The sequence below is a fragment of the Anoplopoma fimbria genome, chromosome 11 (assembly GCF_027596085.1).
Source record: "Anoplopoma fimbria isolate UVic2021 breed Golden Eagle Sablefish chromosome 11, Afim_UVic_2022, whole genome shotgun sequence".
NCBI lineage: Eukaryota > Metazoa > Chordata > Actinopteri > Perciformes > Anoplopomatidae > Anoplopoma > Anoplopoma fimbria.
Window position 1 is genome coordinate 11,002,079 of NC_072459.1, and position 24,366 is coordinate 11,026,444.

A 24,366-nucleotide genomic window follows, 5' to 3' on the forward strand; every position below is an offset into this window, starting at 1 on the left:
TATTTATTTGTATTTTCAATTTTCAAAAGTTGCAGACTGTAGCTTTTAATTTTGATGTTGGCAGAGAGTCTTTGATGACACCAGAGATGCACTTGTATCACACTGTTCTATGTCTTCTCTCTTCCTGTTCTCCACAATCTCCCAGGTGTTTGGCACTTTGGAGGCAGCCAAAGAGAAATACCAGATTGAAGACTACTGCGTGAGCCAGATATCACTGGAGCAGGTGTTCCTCAGCTTTGCCCAGTTCCAGCACTGCACTGAGAGTGGGAGGAAGTAAGCAGAGCAAGGAATCTGTCCATGCATCGTCCATTTTCTACAGTGCTGTGTGTGTGAACACACACACACTGGGCCAGTTGCATCAACTCTAACATTTCTAATACTGTATCACGTCAGTGTGTCTTGTTGGATCATTTATTATGTTGTTATTGTTGCTGTGTGACGAAGGAAGTAGGAGGATTGGGATTGTGACGCGTTTGGGATCATGATTGTACCAGGTGATGAACTCCGAGTACTGCACCTTTCCGGTGACTTCAAAGACAATGACACTCATCAGATACTACAACTACTCTGAATTCTGTGCGACTGGGTTTAATGTTTGTGCACTTACGTGTGTACTGTTTGTCCTTTTTTTTGCTATTTATTATTTGATTTTATTGATTACTTTTCCAAGAAATAGTGCTTTTTTTTCTGTGATAATCACAAGAGAATGAACCACTCCATTTAATATGTGTATGAAATCGTTGCACACCTTTGCGCCTTATCTCACTAATGAGGGTTCTTGTTTCTTTATATTGCCCTATACAAAATGCCTGGTAATCCTTATGAGCCTCTTAATGTTGTTGCCAGATGTAAATAATGTGACGTGTTCATGGTACTAAAAATCACGTGCTCATTCAGGCCAGAGCAGGACATTTACTAATTCAAAGACTTTGTTGGGCTCATTAACGAATGCATGTATACAATACGATTAACAGAGTGCATGATACTGGAGGAGCAGAGAGCTGAAAACAATAACTAGAAGACCATTCATCCTCGGAGTACATTTAGTCCGGTCTAAGTTCATTTAATACGCCTCTATTGTCCAGGTCTTGTGAACCAATGTTTCGGTTTTCCTGCCAAACAAGTTCCAGCAACAGTGTGTTACCATGTGGATATCCAGCCATCACAGTTTACATGAAAGCTATATAGGAAAAAAATAACAATCGTGTGACGCAGGAGATTATGTTCAACCGTTGCAGTAAAACAGGAGGGCGTGACTTGAAATCAAGACGTATCAGACTGCATGTGATTGATCTGGGCCTAAAAATCGCAGGACTGCAATAACCAGTGTGTTTTTGTAAGTTTATTCATTTTTCTTGCTATGCATTTTACACTGTGTGTGTGTGTTTGTGTGTGTTGTGTGTGTGTGTGTGTGTGTGTGTGTGTGTGTGTGTGTGTGTGTGTGTGTGTGTGTGTGTGTGTGTGTGTGTGTGTGTGTGTGTGTGTGTGTGTGTGTGTGTGTGTGTGTGTGTGTGTGTGTGTGTGTGGTGTCCAGAGAGTATGGCAACACATTATTCCCTGATTTCATCCAGACTATACTAAAACAGATGCCATGACAGTCCTTAAATATTATAACCAAGACATTGTTATTGCGGTAGTGGACAAACTATACTGCTGTGTCGTATTTAATGTAGAGCTGCTCCTTCAGGGAACGCAAGGAAATGCAATAAAAAATTGTACCAACATCATTATTTAGATAGTAAAAACTTTGCGTACAAAAAGATGCCTTGTTCTGAGGAAGAATGATCAGCGCAATGTTTGTTCCTCTTTCATTTGGATGAGCAACTGTGAAACTCAATTCAGATCATGCCCAATTTATCACAGTCTCAAAGCTTTGATTGTACTTAAAAGACAGTGTAAGAGCATTTATGTATTCTGTAGGAATATTTAGAAAAAAAACCCAAAACATTCCACACAAATTGATGAGAAATGGATTCTCAGTTTCCTGCTTTTCATCCATGACAGAGATCAAAAATATAATCTGGTATTCCTACTCTTTAAAAATCACTCTGAGTTCAAAGAAGTGATATGAATGTATTTAATGTTTTAAATGAAATCAAAAAGCACTCACAGTAGTCAACTTTATTCACAGTTTTGGATGATTTACAGTGCGCTCTTCATGTCAGCAGATGTGTGTGTGTGTGTGTGTACGAAGAAAAGTAGACACTGACATTCTAGAAAGACACAGATATGTGGCTTATTGGTCTTAAAAGGATTTAACCTTCTAATTTAGACATCTGTTACATTCGTTCATGTATTTGCACAATTTTGTTTTCTCATTACATGTATGACTTGAATCAGTTGCGATGTTAGATACGTAGAAATGGAAAGGTTTGCTCTACTGATATTGAAGGATTGAGTTATGTTGGAATACACTGTATCATATTTAAAAAAGGGAATTTACAGCATTGTAATTGTGTATTGTACTGTACCATGAAACTGACCAACTGTATATGTGTCACTATTCTTTTTAATTAAATAATGCTCTATGCAAATGGTAGCAAATACCAGCGCCTGGTCTCATTTTTCCAGTAAGTGACACTTTCTTTCATCTATTTGCATGACTTGATACCACAAGGGGTATGTGGGGCGGTTCAGCTCATCACTAAATTCCAGGTCTTCTGTCCCATGCCTGCCTCAATCTTTGCCCTATAGTTGTTTTGAGCTTCCCTTAGTTTCGTCTTTAGCTCCTTTTGGACATTCTATTGAGAAGGCTTGTGATGTCCTTAGTGATCCAAAGTGTTATTAGTTAGGAAGCAGCTGACTGTCTGGATTGCATAATTCTATCCTCACAGAAACAAAGGTAATCTGTTAAACAGTTAAAACAGAGCCTGACTATCTTCCCTGTTGTCCTCATGTCGCAATAGTCTGTGACATGAATACACTCCTGAAAGGAAAAAGCAGATACAGGTCTAAAAATCTAGGACCCTGAAGACACCTAAAAGACAGTCTAGTGCAGTGGTTCTCAAATGGGGGTACGTGTACCCATGGGGGTACGTGAAGGCACTCCAGGGGGTACTTGAGATTTTTAAAGAATATATTTAAAATTAGCATCCATTCAAAAATCCTTTCAAAATAGTTATTTAATAAATATTCAATAAAATATAAGTGTAAGTTCATGAACTGAATTCAATGCCACAATGCAATCTTCAGTGTTGACAGTTTAATAAATCAGACACTGATGGCACAGCGCTGTGTGTTACATCTTTTTTTCAACCAAAAATGCTTTGCGCTGGTTAGGGGGTACTTGGCTGAAAAAATATTTCACAGGGGGTACATCACTGAAAAAAGGTTGAGGAATTTCTAGCCTACTGTACAGGACATCACCTTATGTTTTACCCAACAATTAAATGTACCTGAAATCAGATAGTTTGTGATGCACACACCTGGTTCTATGAACAAGGTCAATCTGCCAGGATGTATAAATTAATCTCCAGCCAAACATGTTATTCTGCTTTGCTTTTCCTTTGAGATCTATTGTTCACCTAAGAGAGGGCAGAGCTTAGATGGGCGGGTAGATGATTAGTAACTCTATATGTTATGCGAAGGTATTTCAGCTCATATAGGTTTGAACTAGGGTTTTAACTGCAAGGCTTAGTCGGAGTTGTACCATTAACAGCAGAAGAAATGTCTCTTTTGGAGGATTTTGTTGCCTACCTTTTCTCTAGCCCCACCACTTTGTTAGGGGTTGTTGCTCTCCTGCTCACCCTCTTTCTTGTTTCCAAGAGTTTCACCTCCCAGGAATTCAGGAGGGAGCCTCCAGGTCCGAGGCCTCTTCCCCTGCTTGGCAACCTGTTGCAGCTTGATCTCAAGAGACCCTACAAAACCCTGTGTGAGGTGAGTTAAGCATTCTTCTCAAAAAACACATCCAGTTTGTTAGATATTCTAAGCTCCTTTTGTCATAAGATATACCTTTACACAATCTCAGACTCTACATTTTTTAATTTTACAGCTTTCAAAGAAACATGGGTCTGTGTTTACGGTGTACTTTGGAACCAATAAAGTGGTGGTCCTGGCAGGATACAAGGCAGTCAAAGAGGCTCTGGTCAGCAACGCAGAAGAGTTTGGAGACAGAGACATCGCCCCTATTTTTTATGATTTGAATGAAGGTCATGGTATGATCTACCTTTACATACTCTTTAATATACAGTGTGTTTACTTTTTTTAGCAACCAAATAACCAAATAATATAAATGTACAGTTAAAGCAAAGCAAGTGCACAAATAATATTGTATTTTTCATCAGTTCGATAATCTTTGTTTTATTTCTTGTTTCAATGCTTACATTTCTACTTTGTTTTGTTTAGACATATCACTGATGAGTGTTGTATCTAATGACATGTACAGCACTAGTCCAGGTTAAATGTAACTTTTATGTCATGCTTGATAGGAATTCTGTTTGCAAATGGAGAATCATGGAAAGAATTGCGACGTTTTGCCATCACCACCCTCAAAGACTTTGGGATGGGCAAAAGACTGTCTGAGGAGAAAGTCTTGGAGGAATGCCACCATCTGATCCAAGTGATTGAAAAGCACGAAGGTATGGAGTTGAAATATACAAGTGATAATACAGGACAAGGCGTTCTAATTGACAAAAATAACAGAAGGTCACATCTAAATACTGCGTGACAATTCCTCCGCAGGGCTTGTTAGTTTGCACATCAGGACACGAGTAAGTGTCCTGATGTGCAATGATATCATGTCATGATTCTCCATTCACTGTTTTCATTCGCTGTTTCCTTTAATTTAGACTCCAAATGTGAACGTGTGGGTTTACTGAGACAAATCGCTACCAGCCTCTAAACATTAGTAGCAACATTTCATTTGGTTGACACAAATGCATTTTGTGCTCAGAAAATGATAAACTTCCCTCAAATCAACCCCATATTTTACTTTTGTTTGTACCCAGTGTAAGTCATGGTGAGGTTTTCTTTAATAGTACAAGACTGCACTATTAGTATTACTTTTGTTCTTACATTTTATTAATTGCATAATTGTCACTGCCATTTCACAGGGAAACCATTTGATACAACACGCCCATTAAATCATGCAACATCCAATATCATCTCCGCTATTGTGTACGGCAGCAGGTTTGAATACAATGACCCCCGATTCAAAAACATGGTGAGAAGAGCCAACGAAAGCATACGTATTGTGGGCTCTGCACCGATCCAGGTGAGCTTTTTTAAATTGCTGCAGTTTTAAGAGGATTGCACAGAATGGCAATGGTAGCTGTTGAAACTGTGAAAAGTTGTGCAGCATCGTAAAAAGGCTAGTACTTTCTGATTTTTGATTAAGGTTTGGGTAAACATTAATAATATCTTTACATAGTGTGTAATGGGACCAACTTTGGGCATTTAAGTGACACAACAATACAAGACAGTGATGTCAGACTAAAAATGGATGTAAACTGAAGGTATTTTGCTGATTATTTAACTGTGTCAAATAAATGACCTAAAATATGCCTAAATACAAAATAAACAGTATATGAAGACATATACTGTGTGTGTAAGGGGGCACATAGAACAACTCTTGCTGTCTAATTTTATATGGATATAATATGGATTTTTTCTTCACTAACCTTTGTTGTTTTCACTGTTACATCACAGCTATACAACATGTTTCCGAGGATGGTCGGTTGGATAAAAGACCGGCAGTTGATATTAAAAAATCTTGCAATGACTGTCAGAGATGTCAAAGAATTAATCATCCATCTGAAAGAGACACTGGACCCTCACATCTGCAGGGGGCTTGTGGACTGTTTTCTGATCCGGAAGCAGAAGGAGGAGGTAAGACAACGTTTTGTCAGTTTTCATCCATTTAAAAGACCTAATGTTATGCATATCTAATGATATGTTTGCATTCTTTCTCTTAGGACTCATGTGTAATGGACACTCACTACAATGAGAATAACTTGATATTCACAGTGACCAACCTCTTTTCAGCTGGTACTGATACCACAGCAACTACACTGAGATGGGGTTTGCTGCTTATGGCTAAATATCCGCATATACAAGGTAAAAGAGAAGGATGAGGCTCGTTGGTGTGCATTTATGTTTCCACCTGTAGATGGCCCTAACTAGCTTACTTGAAAAAGTGAAGAGAAAAAGAATAGGCCAATAGAAGAAACGTTTAACAGAAACTGTTTTTATTTTTTATGTTGCAGATTGTTTATTGTAATGGTTTGATGTTTATCCTAAATTCAGGAAAAATAGGTCATTGTGAACATGTTTGCTTGCTGATGTTAGCAATTAGCTCAGAGTAGGTTACAGCTTCACAGAGGTTGCATGGCTCTAGACTAGTCTTGTTTAAATTAATGCAGACAAAGAATATTAATTTATTAATATGTGAGTCCAGACCAGGTCCAGGAGGAGCTGAGCAGAGTGATAGGAAGCCGTCAGGTCCAGGTAGATGACCGGAAGAACCTGCCGTACACTGACGCTGTCATCCATGAGACACAGAGACTGGCCAACATTGTCCCCATGGCCATTCCTCACAAAACCAGCCAAGACGTCACCTTCCAGGGCTTCTTCATCAAAAAGGTAAATTGCTCACATCTGTTACTTTTGATGAAAATAATAATAACTTTATTTATATATAAACTTTAAAAACAGAGTTTACAAGGTGATTTGACAGACAAAGAAAGCAAAAGCAATATAACAACAGTGAAGTCCAACAAAAGCAAGACAAACTAAGGTTACATTGACAGTACAATAGATGAAACAATAAAAACAGGTGGTAGAATGCAAACAAACAAAATAATAATATTAATAATCGTCATTAATAAAAATGTTCTTTCATTCTGAGACTTGATACACGTCTCTCTTTTTTTGTCTACAGGGGACTACTGTGCTTCCTCTTCTTACTTCTGTCCTGGCAGATGAGAGCGAATGGGAAAGCCCAAACTCTTTCAACCCTTCCCACTTTCTGGATAAGGAGGGTAAATGTATCAGGAGAGATGCCTTCATGCCCTTTTCTGCAGGTAGAACAACTTCGTCAGGATTTTGTATTTTAGAGATTACAGAGATTTTTTTACACAGTGTGATTCAGTTTAACTCTTTGCAAATCGCTTCCTTCTTGCAGGTCGCAGGGCGTGTCTGGGAGAAAGTCTGGCTAGGATGGAGCTCTTCCTCTTCTTCACCTCCCTCCTCCAGCACTTTCGTTTCACTCCTCCACCTGGAGTCACAGAGGATGAACTGGATCTGACTCCAGCTGTGGGCTTCACCCTCAACCCTTCACCTCATGAGCTGTGTGCTGTCAGTCGCCAATAAGGAAGAGAGTTGAAGCATGGCATTTTTCTGTAACTGTATGTGCCCAGGACATGATTAGTCTCTAACTTTTAAATATGCAACAGTGGCCTTCATCAGGAATATAAAGGCTAACCAGCATCCTGACTTTAAATAAGTGCATAAACATCCAAATTCCTACATATTGTTGAAACTGTGTACAAATTACAAAAATAAAAACACACACTTAAGCTAGACACAGTTTCTTTGGCCTATATATTCTTGCTTCCAGGTCACTATTGATTATTTTGACAGATAAATGTACTTGGTTTTGTTGATTGTAATTTGAGAAGGTTTAACTTTCTTATAATGCATAAAATTGCAGAAATCACATCATGTACTAGTATAATCATTAAAGACAATCCAATATCAATGAACTTATTTACAATTATTGAAATAAAGCTTCATTTTACAAGCTCAGTAATCCCAGTACATAAAATATGTTAATACATATGTGACCCAGTGATACTCAATGCGCAAAACCCAGAATACACTGGAGCCAGAGACTACTATAGCGAATTGTATTGATAATGCATGGAACAAAAGCCTTGTCTCCACTCAACAAGTGAGTTTCAATATAAGGCCTAAATGCAGGTCATGATAAGGGAGGGATGGAGTCAATTTTACAATGAATAAATAAATCAAATTAGTAAAATACGTTAATAAATGTATAAACCACTGGACCCGGCTCATATGGGTTTCTGCAAGATTTTTGCTCATGTTAGACACTTTCTACACATTCAAAACACATACATATGTGTCTTATTTAAATGTGAATTTACTGATATTAATTCAAGAATTGTTTACCTGCCCTGCAGTCTGGCACTGCAGTAATTGTATCACCTACAATCACAGACCTCATTTGTTTGGGACATATCTAAAGCAGCTGCTTTCGCGACACACTGCCCGAAATCATGTACACTCACACACACACTCGCAAACGCATACTTGCAATATTATTAGGCAGCCAATTACCCAGGGAATAATTGTTGAGTAAAATACATTTTCAGGCAATACAAGTGAAATTATTTAATTAATTTTGATTTTGATAAAAACAAACATTTGTTCCAATGTACGGCAGCTGCCATATCTTAGATATATATATTTTTGGGGATATGTTTTTATTTGAGTTTCATTATTTTCTGTATTTTCCTGATATTGCATTTCAATAGAATAATCTTGACCTACAGTTTGATCAGATATGTGATTCGCTGATCTGCTCACTCACACCTACTGGGCAGCCGATGTTAAAGGGTGCTGGGACTTCCCTGTTCCGTAAACATCTCTGCAAAAACTTCAGTTCCTGTAACTACATGATTATGTTGGAAGTTCTTTTCCAGTCCTCCACTTCAGTATCCCTGTTGGTGGCCATTGTGGGCCATTGTGGTCTTTCACATTTTTCACTCTAGCTTTAGCTCCCAAGACAAGAGGAGGGAGCCTCCTGGACCTAAACCTCTCCCCCTGCTTGGTAACTCATTAAACGAACACTCACAATACAGTAATAGGGTAGATTAAAGAGACAGGAACTTGCTTCAGGTGGATCTCAAAAGACTGGACAGCTCTCTTGTTGATGTGAGAAATGTGTTCTTCCCAATGCTTTGATAGAAGACAATAAAGTTTTATGTTTTTCTTTGTTTTCAGTATTGTTCTGTGGGTTACAGTAAATTACATTCCTCATGTAGGACCATGTCTTTCACTTTTAACCACCTCGATCTTTTAGCTATCCAAAAAAAATGGACCAGTGTTCACAGTCTACTTTGGACTGAAGAAGACAGTGGTCCTGGCAGGATACGGGACAGTCAAACTGTCACTGATCAACCATGCTGAGGAGTTTGGAGACCGCGAGGTTACACCCATATTCTATGATTTCAACAAAGGACATGGTAAAGACATGTTTGCTTGTTTGACTGGCTTGTTTTTGATTCCAGGCATACTATTTTCCAACGGTGACTCGTGAGCCCTGAGAAATTTTAGGATGGGCAAAAGGATTAGTGAAGGGACAATCATAGAGGAATACCACTACCTGATTGAAGAATTTGAACAGCTGCTTTGGTTACGAGAGTTTAAATGATACACCTTGCTCTCCTCTTTTGACTACAGGGGAGTACTGTGTTTATCTTCTGACTTCGGTCCTGCACGATGAGAGCGAATGGGAGAGCCCGAACTCCTTCAACCCTTCCCACTTTCTGGATCAGGAGGGTAAATTGATCAGGCATACATGGCCTTTCTGTAGGTACAACAACTTTGACAGGATTTTGTGTGTAAGGGAACAAGATGGGACGCAGAAAAAAAAGTGGAGGGAGGCAGAAAGGACAAAGGAAAAAAGAAAATCATGCTATTATCAATAGGTATTACTGTTTTGGACCACCGCCCGGACAAATAGGAGGATGCTTGCCAGCGGCAGGTAAATATTTATTAGAGTGAACCTTATTCTGTTAACAAACCTTTGGACTCTGTGTTGCAATCAACTTAACAGTTGTTCATTAACCATAGGCTTTTAAAATGTATATGAGGAGGCATGACATTGCTGGGCATCTCACAGTGTAAGGTCAAATTGGGCCAATGCTTCAATCCAATACTCCGACAACATAAAACACAAAAAAAGTTGTCTCTGATTTTGTTGAAAGTGTGTATGACTGAAAAAAAGTGGTAGCAGTGCTTTCCTTATTTGTACACATACTGGCTCAGGTACAAACAGAGCTAAAGGTACAAAAAATGCTAGAATTGCTTGTGAGCCAGCTGATGATTATGGCCTAGAAATGAGCAACAACTCCCACTTTGGCGTGCTTAAGATGGGCTGACCTTTAAGGTGGATAAACGCTGTTCTACTTAAACATCATCATGTTGTATATTTCAATTATTAGAGTCAGAAGGTTGGGAGCATCTGTCGAATTAAACCCCCCCCCCCCCCCCCCCCCCACACACACACACCCAATAAAGACAATTGCTGCTGACGTTTAGTCCACAATATTTATTATTTCCCAGAAAGGGTTGGTAGCAATAAACGTCAGGGTGAGCCTGGCCCAAAACAATAATCAAAACACTCTTCAATAATATACTACCTTACCTATTCCCAAAGCAAACAAAAGAAAATACAGGCATCTTACCTCACTCCCTAACGAAATAAACAGGAGAAAAACCAGAGGAACAAATGTCGCGCAAACCCCTAACTAAGGATTCCCCCAAATACCACAACAGCAGTCGATGGATCAATTATTAACAGAAATGCTTTATTAATACAATTTCATAAAACAAAGAGCACAAGTAAGTCAAATCTACCTATCACTTAATATGGGAGGGAGAAAGCCAGGGGGTAGGCTGGTACTCTGGATAACCGTAACCATACTTTCGTGAGCCAACCTCGACACACTACACCGCACACGTTGCACACCCTACCCCCACTGCAAGCCTATAGACACAGCAAACGTTGAACTCTGCACACTGCACACGCTGAACGCTACACACTGCACGCTACACACTGCACGCTACACACTGCACGCTACACACTGCACGCTACACGCTGCGAACACTGAACGCTGAACGCTACACACAGCACACGTTGAACACACGTGAGGGGGACCAACCTCAAGAACACAGAAGGAAGGGCTCGCTGAACAATTCAGCCTGGTATCCAACAGGGCCTGCCGTAGCCACCCCCTGGTTTATAGGGGTCCCATACAAGGAGGACAGACTTGTTGATAAAATATCCCTATAACAGACAACAAACAGTAAAAGAGTATAAAATCGTTCGTCCCAACTCGCGCCAGACCAGTCCCTCAAACGGCGAGTTGGAAAAACAAAGCAAACCAAATAAACAGTGCTCTAGGATGTAGAGTGGAGATCCGTCCGCCGGCGCCGTCCCTCGCTGGTCACGGAGGCCGGAGCGGACCAGAAGACCTGCACCAGATCCTCTAGACAGAACAGACAAAACGATGCGTCAGGGTGATCAGACGTTACGGAATCCGACTCACTCACGCTTACGCTAGAGTACGTCCCTTTCTGACGGGACTCGCAGGCGTTGTAGGGAAACGACGGTACGTCCGAAAGGTCCTTCCTGGCTTGCGAAGTCTGGTCGCGTAGTCCTCCGGAGGTAGCGGGTAGTGATGAGCGGTCCGGGTAGTGATGAGCGGTCCGGGTAGTGATGAGCGGTCCGGGTTGTCGGCGTCCAGGCATAAATCCTTGTGTCCTCGGGCTGAGGAGCGCCCCGAACTCCATGTTTTCGCCCCTTTTATTTCCTGGTCTCTTCTTCTGTGTACAGGAAACACTGAAAACACAACATACACCCCAACCCACAGTGCCCCTAGGGGCAGGGAATATCGGCTCTAGCCAGAGTCTATTGTTCGGGATCTGGGGGGAAAAGCAGTCTTTTTAGTTAATATACTGTTCCCCCTTTAGTCGCCTTCCGCGACACTCCCCCCTTTAACCATGGTCGCCCGACCTGGTGAATCAAGTATAGCGTGTAGGTCGTACCCCAAAGTTGCTTCGCTGGGAGCGACGAGGCCCCATTGTGTGCTGGTCCGCTTCCGAATCAGTGGACACGGATACCTCATCATTTAACACAACATCCTCATCATCAACCAACAGCGGATCATAATTAACAACATTCCTATCATTAATCAACAACGAATCATTGTTAACAACATTCCTATCACTTACTAACCCTGGTCCCCCCCCAGTGGTCCTACCTTGGGTCCCCAACTCAAAGGGTCGGGCAGTAGGGGGGTGAGGAGGCATCATTGTGGGGATGCTTAAGGAAGGCCTTGGAGGACCTATGGGAATGGAGGTGGATTGTATAGGGGAAAAACGACCGGGGGTAGCGTGGGGTGTACTGCCCTAGGCGAGACACCAGTGACGGCTGGACGGGAGGGGCACGGGGGCACTAGGAAACTGGGAAGATTGAACTGGGGCGGGACATCCACATTGGCCCCAGGTGGGCCTTCCTCTTGTACCTGCGGGCTGCCCAGCACTCCTGCTGGGCATGGGCGGAGGTTGTTCCGATGCAAAGTGCGAGTGGGCCCTTCTTCCCCTTCCGGACGAATGAGGTAGACGGGCTGTTCTGGCCGGGGTCGATCTAGCACAACATAAGGTGTGGGAAGCCACCTCGATGCCAGTTTCCCCCGCGCCCTTCTGCGGAAGTTCTTGATCAGCACTCGCTCGCCAGGTAGCAGAGGAACAGCCAATGCCCGTCTATTGTACCGTTTCTGGTCCCACGCCTGCCGGCGGGAGACGTTTCGCTGCACTCGGGCGTAAGCGTCCATCAGGGTATTATGGTGCTGGTGGACCCACTCTTCGAGGTCACCTCGCCGCTGGGGCGGGGTCACTCCATGGATCATGTCAATCGGTAGTCTGGCATGGCGTCCAAACAGAACAAAGTGGGGGGTCATCCCTGTGCTTGCATGGACAGAGTTATTATAAACTTGTATCAGGGCTGGAAGTTTGTGATGCCATCGCGGGTGGTCTGTGGGATCCAGCGAGCTCAGCAATCCCAGAATTGTTTGGTTGAACCGCTCACATGCCCCGTTCCCTTGGGGGTGATACGGGGTGGTACGACTTTTTGTACAGCCATACAACTCGCAGAGTTGACGCATCAATGCTGACTCGAAGGCGCCCCCTTGGTCGGTCAGAATTCGTTCTGGACACCCAAACGGCTGGATTAGGGCTGTCCATAAAGCTTTTACCGTGGTTGTGGCTGTCTGGTCCCGTGTGGGTACGGCCAGAGCGTAGCGGGAAAATAAGTCAGTAATAACTAAGATGTATGGGAAGGCATCAGCCGGTCTCCCCAAGGATAGGTAATCTAGCCCTACTAGTTCAAAGGGGTAGCTACATTTTATTGACTGCAGGGGTGCACGAATCTCAGGGCCGGCCTTACTTACAAGGCACGTAGGGCATTCTTGCGTCCACACTCGGACGTCCCTACTCATTCCTGGCCAAAAGAACCGTCGTCTTAGAATGGACAGGACCTTCTCCACTCCACTATGCCCCGCGGCCCGGTGGTACTCCAGCCAAAGTCCAAAACAGCACTTAGGCGGGAGGATTATTTGGAGGCCTGTCACCCCAGTATCAGGTTCTAGCACCTGCCTCGTCAGGAGACCCCTGTCCATCTTCAGTCGGTCCCACTCACGCAGTAGTTGGCGCATCTGGAGAGAGAGGGAACGCTTGTCCAGGTCCGGTGGTAGAGTGCCCACTTCTACCCAGAGGCAGATCTGTTGGAGGTCGGGGTCCTGGCGTTGCCACTCCAACCAGGGCGTCTCTTCTGGGTCTCCCAGGTGGGTCGGGGGTTCAGCAGGGGTGGCCTCCGCTCTGTCCTCTGTCACCTGGACACCTGCACTCAGGGCCCCTGGGAGCCTGGACAACAAGTCTGCATTTTGGTTAGAGGCACCTGGCCGATACTTGATGTCGTAAGAGAAATTGGCCAGTTGGGCGGCCCATCTCTGTTCGGTCGCTCCAAGACGGGCGGTGTCGAGGTGTACTAACGGGTTGTTGTCAGTGAATACGGTAAACGTTGCACCCCAAAGGTAGTCCTTAAACTTTTCGGTTATAGCCCATTTCATACCGAGTAGCTCCAATTTAAAGGAGCTATAGTTCTGGTCGTTGCGTTCGGCCGGAACCAGGCTGCGGCTCGCGTAAGCTATCACTCGTTCCTTGCCATCCTGCACCTGGGCTAGTACTGCACCCAAGCCGTCCAGACTGGCATCAGTGTATAGCTTAAAGGGTAGATTGAAATTAGCAAAGGCCAGGATGGGTGCACTGAGCAACTGTTGTTTCAAGAATTCAAAAGCAGTTTGACACTCTGCGGTCCACGTTACTGGTGCCGAGGAGCGGCTGGCTGTCCCTTGGAGAAGGCGATTGAGGGGGGCAGCTAACTTTGAGAAGGGAAGCGATAAATCTCCTATAATACCCTACAAAGCCCAGGAAGGAGCGTACCTGTTTGACAGTGGTGGGGACAGGCCAATCTTGGACCGCTCTCGTCTTCTCTGGATCGGTGGCCACTCCTCGGCCACTTACAACATGTCCCAGGTAGAGGACCTGTCGCTGGAAGAACTGGCACTTCTTGGGCTGCAGCTTAAGGCCATGGCTTTGGAGGCGTTCGAAAACCTGTTCCAGGTGTCGCAGGTGGGTCTCAAAGTCAGGGGAGTAAATGATGACGTCGTCCAGGTATATCAGAAGGTGGTCGTGTACCTTGTCCCCTAGGCAACGTTGCATCAGTCGCTGGAATGTGGCGGGGGCATTGCACAAACCAAAAGGCATCCGGGAGAACTCATACAGGCCCAGTGGGGTGACAAACGCAGTTTTCTCCTGGTCAGGGGGTGCCACCCCGACCTGCCAGTACCCACTGGCTAAGTCCAGCGTCGAGTACCATTCCGCCTGGTGGAGGCCCGTCAGGGACTCCTCAATCCTAGGGAGGGGAAACGAATCTTTATGAGTCACTGCGTTAAGTCTCCGATAGTCTACACAGAAGCGCAATGAGCCATCTTTTTTCTTAACCAGGACTACTGCGGCGGCCCAGGGACTCGAACTCTCTTGAATCACACCACTGTCCAGCATACTCTTCAGCAGTCCGCGTAGTTCAGGGTACAATGTGGGTGGAACAGGTCTATACCTTTCCCGGATGGGGGTGCCGTGCCGGTAGGGATACGATGGTGCACGGCCGTGGTAAAACCAAAGTCCTCCTCGTGGGCAGAAAACACCCCTGGCCACTTTCGTAGCAAGGCTGAGAACTGTTCCGACTGCCCTGGAAGAAGTTCAGTGCTCTCCTCTCCCTGCAGTGGTGTCTCTCTTGCTGGGCCCTGGCACACGGGCCGCACGTCCACCTCCACCACTCCTGGGGTCGAGTCTCGTAGTAGTACCAAATGGTTCCGCCCCTGGACGTCCCCGGGGTCAACTGAAGTAACGGTTGCCAATGCCTGTCGGTGGGGGAGAAACACAGGGAACAGCTGGGGGTTACAGATACGTACTGGGACTTTACCTCCTCGTGCCCAGCTCAAGGTCCGGGCCACTCGCCAACCGCGCTCCTCTGCTCCGGTATCGTCTGGGAGGTTTTCCACCAGAACGAGATGATCAGGGGAGCCTGCTACTGGGGAAACCTCAGCCCAGACGATCATCTCCGTGCGTGGGGGGATGGAGATGGGGCTCTGCTGAGTCAGCCTTGCCCTTACTTGAAGGGGCTCGTCTGGGGCCTGGATCCTCTTACATATGGCAAATGCCTTGTCCCACGCCTTGACCGAGGCTTGGGGTACGGTGGACTTGAACGCCATTTCCCCAGGATGGCCATTTAGGAAAAGCTTCTCCCAACAGTCTTTGATCACGTTCATCCCTAGAAGGCCATACTCTGTGCCCATACAGCTGTCCTCTACAATCACTATCCCTTTGTTCTGACCTCGATCCCTCCAACGGCAAAATCTAACACTGCATATCCTACGTAGGGGATCCGCAGTCCGTTGGCGGCTTTGAGGGTTAGCCAGGGGATCCTTTCCGGGTCTTGTAGCAGTTCTGGAGCCATGCAGCGCTGAAATAAGGAGTAACTGAACAGAGTCACTTGGGAACCCGTGTCCAAAAGGCAGGGAATTTTAACCCCATGGATCATCAGCTCTACTTCGGGGCATTGGCCCACCAAGGAGGGCTTGTCTAGGGTCTCGCTGGGGCTACCCTCTTCGGTCACCTGCCCTACAGTGGCCGAGGAGCAGGAAAACCCGACCGGTTGGAACGTCGTCGTGGGCAGTAACGTTGAACGTGGCCAGCGACTCCACACTCAGCACATAGGGGGCGCCCTTGGTCATCCCACTGGAATGATTGGGTCTCTCGTCCCGTCGGTTGTCCTCCCCGGGTAGGCTGGTAGTTACTTCGAGGGGCCAGGGCTGGTTCCTGCTGTAACTGACTGCGTATGTCCTCTACAATGGTCTTGCCCAGGAGGGACACCTGGCTTTGTATCTCCTGTTTCAGCTCGGCGTGGAGAGCTTCCTTCAGCCGGTCCCACTCCGATGGAGGGATGGGTCCCTGGTGTGAGGCTGTGGTGGTGGGGGCCACATAGGCCCTACAAGCCAGCGTTTCCCTCCTGGTTGTCTCCTTCTCCACTGCCTCGGCCTCGACGCAGAGAGCTCCAAAGGTCACCGTAGGGTTACGTCTGCCATGTCGCTCCAGCTCGATCTTCAGTGGGCCCTCCCTTAGGCCCTTAACGAAGTGGTCCTTCAGGACCTCGTCTCGAGGGCCTGTGGTGTCGGGGAGCTCCTCTGCCATCTGGAGAAACACTCACAAAGACGCAACGTGAAAGTTTCCACTCCCTCCCCCTGTTCTTGTCTACAGGCAAAAAAGTCTGCACGGATGCTGGATGATGTCCAAGTGTCTCCATATAATTTGGTCAACTCCGCCAGAATAGTTCCCTCTGACTGTCTCCGTTCGGGGGGAAGCAACATGACTTGTCGGTGAGCTTTCCCTTCTAGCGCATCTAGCACAAAGTCTACTGTCTGACTAGCGTCTAATCCCTGTGCTCTGAGGTAGGACCTTACTCTAGGTTGCCATTTGCTAAATGGAGGCCCGTCGTCCTCGCCTGTGAACTTAGGGACCCAAGAAGAGCTCATAAACCATGGCATCATCACTGTGTTCATTAGTGGTCTAACAGACGCCTGTTCTTGGCTACCCCCTGGATGCTCTTCGGACTCAGCATGACCGTCTACAGACATGTTGTTGTGATGAATTGGGGGATCCTGCCGACAACGCCAAAAGAGGTGTCGCGCAAACCCCTAACTAAGGATTCCCCCAAATACCACAACAGCAGTCGATGGATCAATTATTAACAGAAATGCTTTATTAATACAATTTCATAAAACAAAGAGCACAAGTAAGTCAAATCTACCTATCACTTAATATGGGAGGGAGAAAGCCAGGGGGTAGGCTGGTACTCTGGATAACCGTAACCATACTTTCGTGAGCCAACCTCGACACACTACACCGCACACGTTGCACACCCTACCCCCACTGCAAGCCTATAGACACAGCAAACGTTGAACTCTGCACACTGCACACGCTGAACGCTACACACTGCACGCTACACACTGCACGCTACACACACGCTACACACTGCACGCTACACACTGCACGCTACACGCTGCGAACACTGAACGCTGAACGCTACACACAGCACACGTTGAACACACGTGAGGGGGACCAACCTCAAGAACACAGAAGGAAGGGCTCGCTGAACAATTCAGCCTGGTATCCAACAGGGCCTGCCGTAGCCACCCCCTGGTTTATAGGGGTCCCATACAAGGAGGACAGACTTGTTGATAAAATATCCCTATAACAGACAACAAACAGTAAAAGAGTATAAAATCGTTCGTCCCAACTCGCGCCAGACCAGTCCCTCAAACGGCGAGTTGGAAAAACAAAGCAAACCAAATAAACAGTGCTCTAGGATGTAGAGTGGAGATCCGTCCGCCGGCGCCGTCCCTCGCTGGTCACGGAGGCCGGAGCGGACCAGAAGACCTGCACCAGATCCTCTAGACAGAACAGACAAAACGATGCGTCAGGGTGATCAGACGTTACGGAATCCGACTCACTCACGCTTACGCTAGAGTACGTCCCTTTCTGACGGGACTCGCAGGCGTTGTAGGGAAACGACGGTACGTCCGAAAGGTCCTTCCTGGCTTGCGAAGTCTGGTCGCGTAGTCCTCCGGAGGTAGCGGGTAGTGATGAGCGGTCCGGGTAGTGATGAGCGGTCCGGGTAGTGATGAGCGGTCCGGGTTGTCGGCGTCCAGGCATAAATCCTTGTGTCCTCGGGCTGAGGAGCGCCCCGAACTCCATGTTTTCGCCCCTTTTATTTCCTGGTCTCTTCTTCTGTGTACAGGAAACACTGAAAACACAACGTACACCCCAACCCACAGTGCCCCTAGGGGCAGGGAATATCGGCTCTAGCCAGAGTCTATTGTTCGGGATCTGGGGGGAAAAGCAGTCTTTTTAGTTAATATACTGTTCCCCCCTTTAGTCGCCTTCCGCGACACAAAAAGGGCTTCTCACCCCTACAACTACCTGGACTGCTTTTGTCAGACACAGTCCAATCACCTACAAAGGACAAAGGTAAAACAGCACCACACTCAGGCAGGTAGGCGAATATCATTCATGACACTCTGAGTCATAACAACAGTGTCTGGTCAAAGTGGGGCAGAGCTTCAGTCCAATACTTACACAACATAAAACACACACAAAAACAATTGTCTCTGACTTTGTTGAAAGTGTGTCTGGCTGGCGGTCATGGAAAACCTTTTTCTGCAGTCCCCCAGTACAACCATTCTACTGGGAACTCTTGGGATACTACTTGTCTTGTATGTATTTTTCCCCAACTTTGACTGTCAGATAAATGAGCCTCCAGGACTAAGACCACTGCCTGTGTTTGGCAATTTACTGCAGATGAATCTTAAGTCAACCCACACTACGCTGTATGAGGTAAGTAAGTGATACTAAATTAGACACGTACTGTATATACACTGCTGTTTAAATGAAGGAATTACCTGTTATTTTCATGTTTTTGATTCCCTTTCAACATGAATTAAAACTGTATAATTCAGACAGACATTCTAATTTGAAACTGATTAAAACAATGATTTACCAGTAACTGTTGATTTATAACACATTGGTAAATAGGACCGCTATCAACCTAAAAGTAGAGATATACCGATACTGATATCAGATATTGGTCCGATACTGGATCAGGTATTGGTGACAATTGGCTGATCAGGTAAAGGGTACCATTATTTTATTAAATAACAATTATTCACATTAATATCTTTGTATTTATTTGTTATATTTAGTTTTACAAAGGTAAAAAAAGTAAGGTTTTTAAGTCAAACCAAATGTTGCCTTACACATAAGAGAACGATCCACAGTCTTTTCCACACACGCAGGTATCACTATTTGTATCGGGACTGAAAAAGTTAGATCAGTGCATCCCTACCTAAAAGCATGAGAGACACAACAGTTATTTGTGAGGCAGTACTGGAATAAGTGCATATGAAACTGATCTAGAGATGCGTTCCTGTCTACTGTGGTTATCTGTGTTTGGAATAAAGAGTGATTATTTCAATACCACTAAGGCTGTAAAATATATTAACAAGACAATATCCTGGCTTTTTTTCAAGAGTTGTAATGATCACTTTTGTGTTTTGTTTCATAGCTTTCCAAGAAATATGGATCTGTGTTCACAGTGTATTTTGGACCCCAGAAAGTGGTTATCCTGGCAGGATACAAGACCGTGAGGCAGGCACTGATCAACTATGCTGTGGAGTTTGGAGAGAGACACATCTTTCCATCAGGCATTGACTTAAATGGTTCACATAGTAAGTATGAAGCAGCAGATTTCAGTGAAAACCACTCATAGTACAAGTTTATCAAGATGGCATTGTGCTTTTAGCTAAACATTTGTTGAGTAAAGAATGCAAAAATAGTTTATACTGATGTAGGGCACACCTAAGAGAAGAAACTCCAATTCCACTTTGGCCTTCAGGCAGCCATAGCAGAAGGAAGATTCACTTGTTGGGGTGATTGAAGACGTATAATTCTCTCAGCCCTCATCCTGCACCTTTTAAATATCTTGTACGGCTGAGAGTTGACATCTGATGGTCTACGGGCCAGGTGGTCCCTCTTGGTGCTATTCCTGAACCAGGCAGTGATCCTGCCTGTCATTACACTCTTTATGGTGCAGGTGTAGAAAGCAGCACCTTGAGGAGCAGTCTGCTTTGTCCCACGCAGCATTCAGCTGCTTGACAAGCTTTGATAACATGGTCTGAACTTTGCACTTTTTTTAACATGTATCTGATGTCCTTAATTGATTTCCCCAGTAATGCCTTTTATGATGTATTTTATGATGTGTTTATGTTCTAATGTGCTGCCATGTATGGTTGTTGACGTTCTTTTGCTCTGCATAGCAGAGTTTCCCTGAGAAAAATAAAGGTTTCGTTTAGTCATCATTCAACTTCTTGCTGACATTTTGCTGAAAATATCGTAATCCGGTTTTTAAACAGTTCAAAGAAAATTTGACACACTTGATGGTACTTGATTTCACTTTAGGTAGAGGAATCATATTTGCCAATGGGGAAGTATGGAAAGAGATGAGGCGTTTTGCTCTGAGCAACCTGAGAGACTTTGGGATGGGCAGAAATGCAGCAGAGGAGAAAATCATTGAGGAGACTCAGTATCTGATCAAAGTGTTCGAAAGGCATGACGGTAACGCTTCTCCTGTATTGTATTATTTATATATCAGGATTCTATATTGTTTGTTGTTATGACCATTATTTTTGTTTGTTTATTTTAGGTAAACCCTTCAGTTTTACCCAGTCAATAAACTATGCAGTTTCCAACATCATCTGTTCAATTGTCTATGGCAGCAGATTTGATTACAGTGATGCAGAATTTACAAGTATGGTAGACCGAGCCAATGACAGCATTCGACTGATTGGCTCTCCTTCAGTACAGGTACCACTTTGTCTTTCATTAAATCAACCATGAGATGTACGTATTGTGGTTTATAGTGAGAATTACAGACTCATGGGGCCGTGGTCATGCATATTGACCTTCTATTGTGCCTTTGTGTTATACAGATAATTACATGTTGAACGTTATTCTCCATTCAATTCAAACAGTTGTACAATATTTACCCCTGGATATTTCAATGGGTGAGAAACAGGATGCGCCTTAGGAAGAATGTTGCTGAAAACCAGAAACAAATAAAGCAGCTGATTGGACGTTTACAAGAAACCTTGAATGATCAGATTCGCAGAGGATTTGTGGACTCATTTCTGGCACACAAACAGAATCTAGAGGTAATAAAATCAAGTGTGATATCATCATACATGAGTTAAATCTATAATCATTCATTTCTGGGTTTTTGTAATGACTTAATTGATGCTTAACATAAATTCATAAAACAAAACCATTCTATGTCTATTAAATGTTTAGAGCTCGTTTTAAAATTAAGTAAGTTTAAACACATTTATTCTTTCACCTGTTAAAAAGAATTTAGGGATTACAGACTCATACTACAACATAGAGAACCTTATGACAACTGTTGGCAACCTCTTTTCGGCTGGTACTGATACGACAGCAACTACACTGAGATGGGGTCTGTTGCTCATGGCCAAATATCCTCAAATACAAGGTAAGTCATGTGCTTAGACCTGTTGCATTTAGATGCAGTACCCTACTGGGGTACTCAACATAGCAGTTGAAGTTGAAATATTTGTTTTTTTAGATTACTTTTGGGGCTTTTTTACCTTAATTTGATGCAGTCAAAGATAGAGGAAAAGAACAGACGGAACAACATGCAGCAAAGGATTTAAACATGAAGTGTTTGGATCTACATGAGCCGGGGACATAGGGAGCCTATGACCATACAAATACAATTTTCATATTGTATTTGTTCCATTTATTGTAATGAAATCCACTTCTGTTGCAGTGAAAAATCTGCCTGAAGGGACTGGCTGTCAATGTCGCCGACTTGGCTACTGTCAAGATTTACCAACTTTTGGATCTAGTGCTGCCAGCTACTTTCATTGGAAAAGGATTAATACTTGTACTCTTGCCAGTTTCTCAAGATTACCAACCCCACCTTTAGGGTATCCTGACTGCTGCAACCCAGAATAATTAGTTTTAACTCCCAAACAGTAACTTTAAACTACAATAAACCTAAGATTAAATTACAGGCTCAATTCGTTCTGTCCATGGTATTCCTCATTTAAAGGTAAATACACCTGGGAAAAGAACCCCATTGAAACTGTATGCACCAAGGGTACTTCAGATATAAATAAGAAAAAAATACTTATTTTCCTTTAGATTTGACCTACATATAATATAGTATAGTATAAGTACTATAAATCAACCAATGTCATTGAGAGGGATTTGATCTAGCTTGTGCAAAGTTCTGTGATATAGCCATTTCAATCTGCTGTTATAGTTTTCACTCAAATGACTCGTTTCTGTGGGAGTTTAGTAAAAAGCTATTATGTTAGTCTTTCTACAGAATTGGAAAGAACAATATGCTTTACTGCTGCTTTGATTTTAAACCACTGTGTCTTCTATTATTTTCTAATTCCCAGATCAGGTCCAGGCGGAGCTGAGTAGGGTGATTGGGACCCGTCAGGTAAAGGCAGAGGACAGGATGAACCTGCCCTTCACTGACGCTGTCATTCATGAGACACAGAGACTGGCTAATATCCTTCCCACCTCTATTCCTCACATCACCAGCACAGATCTGACTTTTCAGGGCTATTTTATAAGAAAGGTAAACATTCGACTGATTAAAACAGGTCTTCCAGTTAACGCAGAATAATGAAACAAGATGCAACTGCATGCTTGATTCTAGAAAGCTTTTTAAAGATAGCAGCTCGTACTGCTCTTTAAAACATCGTTAGCACTAATAAACTGTCTCCTTCAAGGGGACAGCTGTGATTCCACTTTTGACATCTGTTCTGTGGGATGAAAGTGAGTGGGAGAGCCCACACACCTTTAATCCTGCCCATTTCCTGGACAAAGATGGGAAGTTTCTCATGAGAGATGCCTTCATGCCCTTCTCTGCAGGTTAGCGAGCTCAGCTAACACTTCTTGTCAATACCAAACAAAGTTTTCCAGATAATCTGAAGCTTGTCCTCTCACAGGACGCAGGGCGTGTCCGGGAGAAAGTCTGGCTAAGATGGAGCTCTTCCTCTTCTTCACCTCCCTCCTCCAGCGCTTTCGTTTCACTCCTCCACCTGGAGTCACAGAGGATGAACTGGATCTGACTCCGGCTGTGGGCTTCACCATCGGCCCGACACCTCATGAGCTGTGTGCTGTCAGTCGTGAGGCATTTCAAAATTAGTACACAAGCATTGTCAGACACTTGTGCACATTGGAAAGCTTTTGAGATTTCAATACCACTGAAAAAAGTAACACTGCTGTTCACTAAGAAAACAAGTTTATTTGACACTTTTGATTGATATATTAGCATTTCATATATAAACTACTATCTTTTGTCTCATTTAAATGTTAATTCAGTTCATCACTTGAGATAATGTTGTTTTCAATCAATTGATTTTTATTTACTGCAATCACTAAAAACTTCCCAAATAATAGTTAAAGCATCCATGTCTTTTTCTGATTTACTTGTCTGGCTGACAATAAAAACATGTCTGATTGTGAGTAGTAGAAGTATATTCATATAAAAGGGGCTCTTTTTTTTAATACAATGTAAAGAGAGCAGAGAACATTTGTTCACATGGTTACATAACAATTTAAAAAACAAACAGGTGCTCGTGGTATGGGGGCATCTTTACGGTGTAGCCAATGTTTTCATTTTAGTTAAATATTGTAAAGCTGGCTGGCATAGAACAGACAGACACGACAAAGTCCAAAATCTTTAATCCAAAACATGTCAGGTTAACACAAAAGTCAAACTGGCTGTGGCTCAGGAGGTAGAGTGGGTCGTGGGTAACTAAATTATGGAAAACAAGTTATAGATTAAACTACAGCTCTTACATGTCAACTCTTCCAGTGCAGGTCATGAGATTATTAAACTTCAGCTTTCCCAACGTACAACGTGCTTCTCACACACTGCCTTACACATTGAAAGGGGAATGTGCTTTGGATTGTTACATATATATATATATATATATATATATATATATATATATATATATATATATATATATATATATATATTTGTTAATAATTAGACAGGGGTATGAAAACCTAACAGTTTGTAATACCTGTTCTAGTGATACAAAAATAATAGATACAACATAAACATAAAAAGAAGTGTGGCAAAAATGACAAAGCACCTGCACATAATCATATGCTCTAATTTTGTTACATTGCCTACAGTGAAGACAAATCATGAATACATTATTACTAAAGCATTGCATTCTATTGCTGTTTGTATTCCCTTTAAATGTACTTTAGAAATAAAATGAATTATTTAAAAAAATGCTACAGCATGTGTTTATTATATACAATTGTTATTATAAACAATAACTTTAAATAAACCACATTATTTCAAGTTATTGTTAGAACCCTTGTTAGAACATC

The 24,366-nt window shown here is 43.6% G+C and overlaps 3 protein-coding genes across 4 annotated transcripts in view; all 3 read left to right on the plus strand.

Moving 5' to 3' along the window:
- abca3b (ATP-binding cassette, sub-family A (ABC1), member 3b) overlaps positions 1–2,535 on the plus strand; it is a 28,662-nt gene extending 26,127 nt beyond the window's left edge. Inside the window, 1 exon segment of the mRNA XM_054608235.1 lies at positions 146–2,535. Coding sequence (XP_054464210.1) covers positions 146–277 — 132 coding nt within the window. The 3' untranslated portion in view covers positions 278–2,535.
- Positions 2,536–3,666: 1,131 nt separating this feature from the next.
- Positions 3,667–7,308, plus strand: LOC129099071 (cytochrome P450 2K1-like). The gene is made up of 9 exons (XM_054608238.1): positions 3,667–3,876; positions 3,992–4,154; positions 4,428–4,577; positions 5,052–5,212; positions 5,647–5,826; positions 5,913–6,054; positions 6,395–6,579; positions 6,878–7,019; positions 7,121–7,308. The coding sequence occupies exons 1-9, from the start codon at positions 3,667–3,669 to the stop codon at positions 7,306–7,308; spliced, it is 1,521 nt and encodes a 506-aa protein (XP_054464213.1).
- Positions 7,309–9,424: 2,116 nt separating this feature from the next.
- Positions 9,425–23,481, plus strand: LOC129099070 (cytochrome P450 2K1-like). 2 transcript variants are annotated; one of them, XM_054608237.1, is made up of 10 exons: positions 9,425–9,727; positions 18,670–18,759; positions 19,487–19,649; positions 20,380–20,535; positions 20,624–20,784; positions 20,952–21,131; positions 21,325–21,466; positions 22,404–22,588; positions 22,743–22,884; positions 22,962–23,481. In XM_054608237.1, exons 2-10 carry the CDS (start codon positions 18,724–18,726, stop codon positions 23,159–23,161), a joined length of 1,365 nt encoding a protein of 454 aa, XP_054464212.1. In that variant the 5' UTR covers positions 9,425–9,727; positions 18,670–18,723; the 3' UTR covers positions 23,162–23,481. The 2 variants fall into 2 exon arrangements, with proteins under 2 accessions (XP_054464212.1, XP_054464211.1); XM_054608236.1 differs by lacking the exon at positions 9,425–9,727 and having other exon boundaries at positions 18,467–18,759.
- The last annotated feature ends 885 nt before the right edge of the window (positions 23,482–24,366 follow it).